We start from the raw sequence: 8373 nt of genomic DNA, 5'->3' as shown, positions 1-8373 counted from the left end.
GGGTTTGAACCGCCAGCCGTCTGGTTAGCAGGCAAGTGTACCTAGATACCTAAGACCTGGGCTTTGAACTGGGTTGAAATAGTTCAGTCACTGCCAATGGAGCATACATGCTGCATAGCAACCACATCTCTCGTGCGTGGGATTTTGATCCAAGTAAGAAACAGGCAGCAATGCCCCCACTCAGAATTGGCGGCCACTGCTCATCTCTGCACCATGGCTTCCGTGCTGGGTAGGTGAGTCGGCTTGTGCTATTTCAAATGACAGGCAGAGGCAGCTGGTCAGGATTGGCAGCCAGGAGGAGACCTCGACCCACGTAGAGTTCTTTTTATTTCACAGAAACGGCCACCCAACTGGGACTGCCACCCTTTGGCCCAAGCACCCCAAAGTTCATAAAATGGTGGATCTTAGGGTCTGTGCCACTCTGCCACCTTCTCACAGCTTGATGGCCGAAGCTGCAGCTTCGTTACCAGCTGGGCTGGGATTTGGCAACAGAGCACATGTGCATGTTAATGGCAAGGAACCATCATCCAGTTTTTTTTTTTTTTTTCCCCTTCTCTCTCTCTGTCTCTTTTAACTTTATTCCCATCCAGGACTGGGCAGAAGGGTGGGATGGGAGAGATCAGTAACTTGGGGCTCAGGAGCGAGGCAATCTCTCACTTAGAATATGTAAGTCTTTACCTGGCTTTAAGGTGATTCAAGTAGATTTTTTACTGTTGTTGTAAATGTAAAATGTTGACGACAAGATAGTCAATAAGTAAGAAGTAGCAACAACAGGTGTGTATCTAAGGAACTCTGGTGGTGCAGTGCTTAAGGCATTAGGCTACTAACCAGAAGGTTGGCAGTTCAAACCCACCAGCTGCTCTACAGAAGGAAGATGTGGCAATCTCCTTCAGTAAAGATATAATGATTTGGGAACCCAGTAGTGGTCACTGTGAGTCAGAATCTACTCGATGGCATTGAGTTTAATTTTGATTTGAGGTGGTGTCTGGGGTGGAATTGCAAATTCTCAGGAGGGAGTCAAACCAGAATGAGCTTATTTATAGACTTAGAGAAGAACAGAATCTCTGAGTTGGAAGGATCCTAGGAGGTCTTTTAGTTAACACTAAATTTGTGCTTGAGTTAGGTCTATAAACATAGAATTGACTAATTTTAATTAATTTTATAGTATTAATAGTTCTTTCCCAGAGTAGAGAGAGTATCAGCTCTCACCTAAAGATTTGCCTTAAAGGTATGATCTAGTTTATTCGGGGCTATATTGGAAATCGCAGCTTAAAAGACCTGAATTTTGTCATGACCATGAGTTGGCCATTTGGCTGCGTGACTTTGGAAAAAGAACTTCATTAGGTTTCATAGCTTTGACTAGAATGTAGGCTAGATTTGGAATGGTATTTGTTTTTATTTATATTTTTTTTTCTAGAAATTCTGAACATCTTCCTTTGATTCTTCACTGTTGTCCATAATTTGTATTTCTTCCCCTCGGTGCTCCCTGTCCCTAACTGAGTTTTATTGCTGGTTTAGGATGACTGCCTAGTGCGTTTAGTGGTGACAGTCTTACAGAACAGTAATAAAAGTGTGGTTGTATGTGCTGCATACATATGTTCAAAAATTACTAACTTATCCTTGACATTAAAATGTTTTTATTCAGGATTACTATAAAGCTTTGGAAGATGCAGATGAGAAGGTACAATTGGCAAACCAGATATATGACTTGGTAAGTAACATTAAGGCACATGCTATGTTATAAGGACTTGAATTATGGATTATGTTTTACATTTTATTGTATATGAAGAACAAAAGTGAAGTGTTGCTTTCTTGATCTCCTTTGAGGGTTTGCTTTCTACTTTTTTGGTTTCTTTGTGAAAGAATCATGGAGTACACAGTGTGTGTTAGTTACTAGGTCAAGAACTTCCATTTAGGTGGAGTCTGTATTTCTGTAACAATTATATCTACTATTGAGACACTTTTTTTTAAAAAAAAAAAGAAAAAACAGTAATTGACCTTTAACTTTCTTTTACTCATCCTTATCTTCTTAAGGTCATGTGTTTACTTGGCTGATAAGTCATTTTGAGATTAAGAGTACTGTGTTGATAAGAACTTTGGTAATATGATTGAAAAGAAGAATGAAAAAAAAAAACCAAATGCACTGCTGTGGCAGTGATCAGACTCATAGCAACCCCTCCTTGGGTTTCCAAGGTGCTATCACTGTGGAGATAGATTGCCCAACCTTCATTCCGAGGAGGGGCTAGTGGGTTTGAACCACCAGCCTCTGGTTAGCAGTCAAATGCCTTAGGCACTACACCAGGAGAGCTCCCAAAAAGAAGAATAGGACCATTTGAATTAATGTTTACCTAAATAGATCATTTGATAATACTCAGCAACTGAGTCAGGTGACAGTTGGGGAAACCCTAGATTAAAGGTTTTTTTTCTTTTTAAATCTATTTTCAAAGGCAGGACTCATTAAAGATTGAAATCACCAAGGTGACAGATAAAATATGCAATATTTCTCAAATCGAAGTAACGCTAGTATTTTTATGCAGAGCACCTTGTCCAAGCACCTTGTCCTAAAATATATTCTTCTGGAAATATTTTCTGTTTTTGCCTGAAAATAAAGCGGAGAACAGATGTTAATTTTTAGTTAACTGTGCCATGTAGGTTTCATACAGTTTTGTAGTCTTGTCTGTGTACAGATTTATTACTACACAGGGACAAGGACATGAAAATATAAATGTCATTGGTGAGCCAGACACAAAAAAGAAGTACAATGTGGTACATTGTGAATGCTTACATTAAACTAGGAAACATGTAAAGCCATAGAAAACGTTTAGTTGCTTTAAGTAGTGAAAAGATTTTTAATGGCCATGTAATGTAGACTCTTGTTCATACAATTATTCTAAAAAACGTTGCATAAAAGACCTGCCTAAAGAAAGGTAGAGTAGGCCATGTTTGATTTTATGTGTAATAAAAATTAAAAAATTCCTGCATTTTCAGTCTTGGATTATGTCTGTAGACAAAGAATAAGACATTTACATTTGAATTCAAGAGTAATTTGTTTATTAACACTCTTCCTTACATTTAATGACTTTATGTGTCAATCTTTTTTGAAAACTATCTGTTTTCATACAGGGGTTTTGGTTCTACTCTTTTGTTTAATCTTTTTTTTTAATTTTTTTATCTTTATTAAAAGCAACTGCATGTATTTAGAAAAAAACACTTCATGTATCTTTTAGCCATGTTGTTCATTCACTGTGTGCAGAGAATTTTACATGGTGCAATGAATAAATAAAAAAATAAATCAAGGATCTAGTTCTTTCCTCAAGGTGTCTAAATGAGTTTGAAAGACATGCCCAAAACTAAAGTAAGGAACCTTTATAGAAATGTGAAACAATAAAGATTGATATTTATATTTCACCTTCCTTACTTTCAGTTAATCACTCTATCTTGTTTGTTTTACCTTCTAAGTACACCCATGCCTCACTTATCAACATGGTTAGGTTCCAAAGACCAGGTCATTGTGTGAAAGTCAATGTTATGTGAAAGTGGAGGCTGATCATATCATTACATAGCTACAAGATTACATCATGTAATTGCCAAACCACTGAGAATCATGGCCAGCAAAGTTCACACATAACCTTAACCATCACAGCCAGAATTTTTCTTGCCTTGTACCTCGACATTCATTGCTGCCTACCATGTGTTGTTAATGAGCAAAATAGTCAGATAGTAGATTTTTTACTGTTTTGTCATAAATGTAAAATGTCAGATTACAAGATATTAAGTGAGAAGTGGATGGCTCTCTAATCATCTCTCTCCTTCCCTTTCTCCATCCTGTCATAGTTAAAGTACTTTAAAACAAAACCAAAAAAAACTGTGACCTATAATTAAAAGCAGAGGAAACCCAAGGAAGGGTCGCTATGAGTTGGGTCCGACTCGATGGCACATAACAACAATAACACAGTGTTCACATGTTAAGTTAACATTTTGACAAATGTATACATTCATATAACCAATACCCTAATCAAGATAGAGTGCAGAAAGGGCACAGACATGGCATCTTCTGAACTCCATAAAACCGAAAACAAAACCAAACACTGCTGTCAAGTCAGATCCGACTCAGCGACCCCCCTCCCCCTTGGGTTTCTGAGGCAGTATCACCGTGGAAGTAGATTGCCCAACCTTCCTTCCGAGGAGTGGCTGGTGGGTTTGAACCACCAGCCTTCTGATTAGCAATCATATGCCTTAGGCATTATGCCAGTCACCATCAGCAGCTTAAGGCTTATTCCTGTGGGCCATAGGGCGGACATGCCTCCACCCTACGAATTCTGACATCAGCCATTTTTACACACATGCTGCTTTCTCTGCTGTGTTCAATAATTTGTTGCAGTGACCCACAGAACTCACAGACAGTATTTACAATCATGGGGCTTGTCAGGGACGCAATAGGCTACAATTCAGCTTCAGGAATGCCCAGGATGCAATTCTTTGATCAGGACAGCCTCCCCTCGGCCATCCCTGCAGGCATGCCTCTCTTTGGCCCTTAGCCTTTTGGCCTGGCCTCTGCCCGGCTGGAGCAGTTGTTCACAGAGTTCTTTTAGCTCTGCTGATAAATGCACTGCACTCTAACAGCAAGCCTCCTGCCCGAATGCACTCAGGTTTCTCACTCTGTGGGCTGGTAAGTCCACTGCTCTGTCTTGTGCTGGTCTCTTGATTCTGTTGGTTCTGCTGCTACCATCTCTGCTGTCTCAGCACAGAGGGGCTCAGGTCCAAAGATGTGCTCCCTCCCATCTCTACTTCTTGATGGCAGTGAGATCCCTCCCCTCTGCCTCTGGCCTGGCTCATTTGAAGCCTAGCGGGATGGCAAAATGGCCCAATCCTCACATTAGGGTTCCATACACCTTACCTGCATGGTTTCACTCTCACAGGGGTGCCATATACCGTATTTACATTATTAGCAAGCTATCCAGTCCCCTTGGTGTGACCAAGCACCTTACGTTTGTGTAGTTCTACCCAGTCATCTGAGTGACAAGACCATGGCTAGAAGAGCCAAACCAAGCAATTCACTGCACCACAGATAATGAGGGTGCCATTTGCTCTAGAAAATTCCTTCAGATCATTTTCTAGTCTCTCTCTCCTGAGGTGCTTTTATCCCCCATCTGAACAGCTATAGAAGCCTTTCTAAATGCTGTTTCTGCCTTTGATATATCACCTTTACTGTAGAATTTCTGAAATACACATTTAAATGTGCTGTCCCCTGGCTGAAGTTGTTCATTGTTCAGTTGCTAATTTTTTTTATCATTGCGTGCAATGTCTTTTTGCTCTGGTTCCTGATAGATCTCTCACTGCATCCCTGCTTTGTCCCCCTCCCTCCATCCTACTACCATATAGGCTCTGTCCCTAGTGAGCACCGAATATGCATCACCTTCCTTGACTGCAGTGCCTTTCCTTTTCTTGTTTGCTTGGCAAACTTTTCCTTCATAACCCTGCACATGCATTGCCTCTTTATTAAAATTATCTTTATATTTATGTCATTTGTATCTGGGAGAAGAGATTTGACTATTTATAATGGAAATGCCACATAAACATAGTTTAAACAAAAGCATTTTCCTCTCATGTAAAATAAGTAAGAAGCTCTATTGACACAGTGCCTGAGGCGCCTAACTGCTAACCACCAGCGACTCTGTGGAAGAAAGATGAGACAGTCTACTTTCGTAAAGATACACTGCCTTGGAAACCCAATGGGGTCACTATGAGTATGAATGGACTTGATGGCAGTGGGTTTGGTTTGATAAAATAACTGGGAGGTGGGGCTTGGATGACAGCTCCAGCATTATGTCTCGAACTTCTTCTGATCTGGTCCCCCATCCTTTCTGGGCAGGTAGAAGTGCAGTAGGGGATTACTCAGAAGGGCACATTTTGTAATTCAGTCAGGTCTTTTGAAGAGCCTTCCTAGAGGTCTCGCTTCATGAATTCTGCTTATATCTTGTTGGCCATGTCTAGCGCGAAGGGAGGCTGAGAAATGCCACTTGCCAGTGCTTATTGCCACCCAACTATATTTACTTTAAGTGTCCCCTGAGCTGGTGTAGTTATCCCTCAATACATACTTGTTGAACTAAAATCACCTGAATATATTAGTAGAGAAAAAAAAAAAAAAATACATGACTCTCAAGTTGTGAGTCTTTGGGATAAGAGTTTTTTGTTATTTTTTTACCTTGTGATTTGGGTGAAAGTTTACAGAGCAAATTCACTTTCCACACAGCAGCTCACATACACTTTGTCTCATGACATTGACTGCAGTTTCCCACAATGCACCATCCCTTCTCACTTCCTCTCCATAGTTATCTCTTCCTGTGTCCTTCCCTCCATGCACTCCTGCCCCCTCCTTCCCTCCATGCACTCCTGCCCCCTGAGCTGTCTCCCTGTGCATACACAGCCTTTCTGTTCTCCTGTGATTGTTCTCTCCAAGGACTGTATCCGCTTAATGTAAATGTTCAGCTCATATGCCTGTCTTTTGTTTGGCTGGAAGCAGCTAAGGGCCGTAGTCTCAGTGGTTCCATCAGGCTTTATCAGACCAGCAAACCTGGTCCTTTTTTTTAATTTTTTTTTAATGATTTTGAGTTTTGTTCCACATTGTTCTCCCACTCTATCCAGGATCTCCTGCATAGATCCTCCTTCGAGTGGTTGACAGTGGTACCCAGATACCATCTAGTTCTGGTCTCATAGTTGTATAGGCTGAGGATTGCATGGTGTACCAGTCGCTTGAACTAATTGTTTCTATGTGTCTTTGGTTTTCTTCATTCTTCTTTCCTCTGGATGAGGAAGAGACCCATCGTTGCATCTAGTTGGCCACTTGCAAGCTTTTAAGATCCCAGTCGCTACTTGCCAAAGTAGGATGTGGAACAGTGTTTTTGTGTAGTATGTCATGCCTGTTGAGCTTGATGTCCTCTGCGACTACGGTCCCGAGTGCACAGGTCCAACTACTTGCTCCCTCTGGGTAGCTGGCTGAGGCCAAGAATTGACTCCAATCATGTCCCTTGTCAACTTTGCTATATACCTGGGAATTCTTCCAGAACACACAAATACACTTGTAGAAACATTGTCTATCAACCCTCTATATAGTCATGGGCACACTCCTCCCTGCGTTTTGTTGTTGTTGTTGTTTGCCTTCGAGTCGGCCCCGACTCATAGCAACCCCTCCTTGGGTTTCCGAGGCAGTATCACTACGGAAGTAGGATTGCCCAGCCTTCCTTCCGAGGAGTGGCTGGTGGGTTTGAACCGCCAGCCTTCTGGTTAGCAGTCAAGTGCCTTAGGCACTATGCTACCAGAGCTCCCCCCCCTGCATAAACATACCTAATATTTCAGCCTGTCCACCCATCTGTCCACCCATATATCAATGTTTGCCTTCACTGACAACACAGAATTGTGTGTGCAAAAGGGCTCATCTTTGTTGTCTGTACCTCCCATGTACCTCTCTATGTCGTCATCTTCCTCAGTGCCACTGTGTTGATCACTCACATTTGGTACATTGTCCTTCTCTTCACTCACAACAATACTTGTCTCTATCTATCTAACAGTGTTCCCTCCCCTTCCCTCCCACCCCTGGTAACTAACAAAGAAAATTTCCTTCCATATACTAACTTTTCCTTGACTTTTTACAATAGCAGATTAATACAGTTTTTGTTCTTCTGTGATTGATTTATTTCACTCAGCATAATGTCCTCCAAGTTCATCCACTTTATGCGGCGTTTAGAAGATTCTGTGTTATTCTTTAGGGTTGCATAGTATTCCATTGTGTGTATGTACCATAGTTTGGTTATCTGTTTTTCTGTTGATGGGCACCTAGGTTGTTTCCATCTTTTGGCTATTGTAAATAGTGCTGCAATGAACATAGGTGTGCATATGTCTGTTCTTGTCCTGGCTCTCACTTCTTTAGGATATATACCTAGTAATGGAATGGCTGGATCAAATGATATTTCTAATTCCAACTTTTTAAGGAATCACCATACTGCTTTCCACAGTGGTGGTATCATTTTACAGTCTCACTAGCAGTGTATGAGAGTCCCAATCTCTCTGCATCCTCATCAGCATTTGTTATTTTTCTATCTTGTTGAACTTTGCTGCTAGTGCTGGGGCAAGCTAGTATCTCATTGTTGTTTTGATTTGCATCTCTCTAATGGCTAATGATCGTGAGCATTTTTTCATTTGTTTGTTGGATGCCTGAATATCCTCTTTGGTGAAGTGTCTATTCATGTCTTCTGCCCATTTTTTAATTGGATTATTTGTCTTTGTTGTTGAGATGTTGGAGTTTTTTATAAATTCTAGAGATAAGTCCCTTGTCAGATATGTCATTGCCGAATATTTTTTCCCAATCTGTAGGTT

At 41.0% G+C, this 8373-nt stretch overlaps 1 protein-coding gene across 1 annotated transcript in view; it reads left to right on the top strand.

Moving 5' to 3' along the window:
• Positions 1-8373, top strand: part of ING3 (inhibitor of growth family member 3) — a 52157-nt gene that overhangs the window by 22852 nt on the left and 20932 nt on the right. The window contains exon 4 of the mRNA XM_007952810.2: positions 1646-1711. Within this exon, the coding sequence (XP_007951001.1) occupies positions 1646-1711 (66 nt within the window). The remainder of the gene's footprint in view (positions 1-1645; positions 1712-8373) is intronic.

The sequence above is a fragment of the Orycteropus afer genome, unplaced genomic scaffold (genome assembly GCF_000298275.1).
Source record: "Orycteropus afer afer isolate SDZICR_OR568_19922 unplaced genomic scaffold, OryAfe1.0 scaffold00359, whole genome shotgun sequence".
NCBI lineage: Eukaryota > Metazoa > Chordata > Mammalia > Tubulidentata > Orycteropodidae > Orycteropus > Orycteropus afer.
Note: the sequence above shows the minus strand (reverse complement) of the source record. Positions and strands in the feature narration are given on the sequence as shown.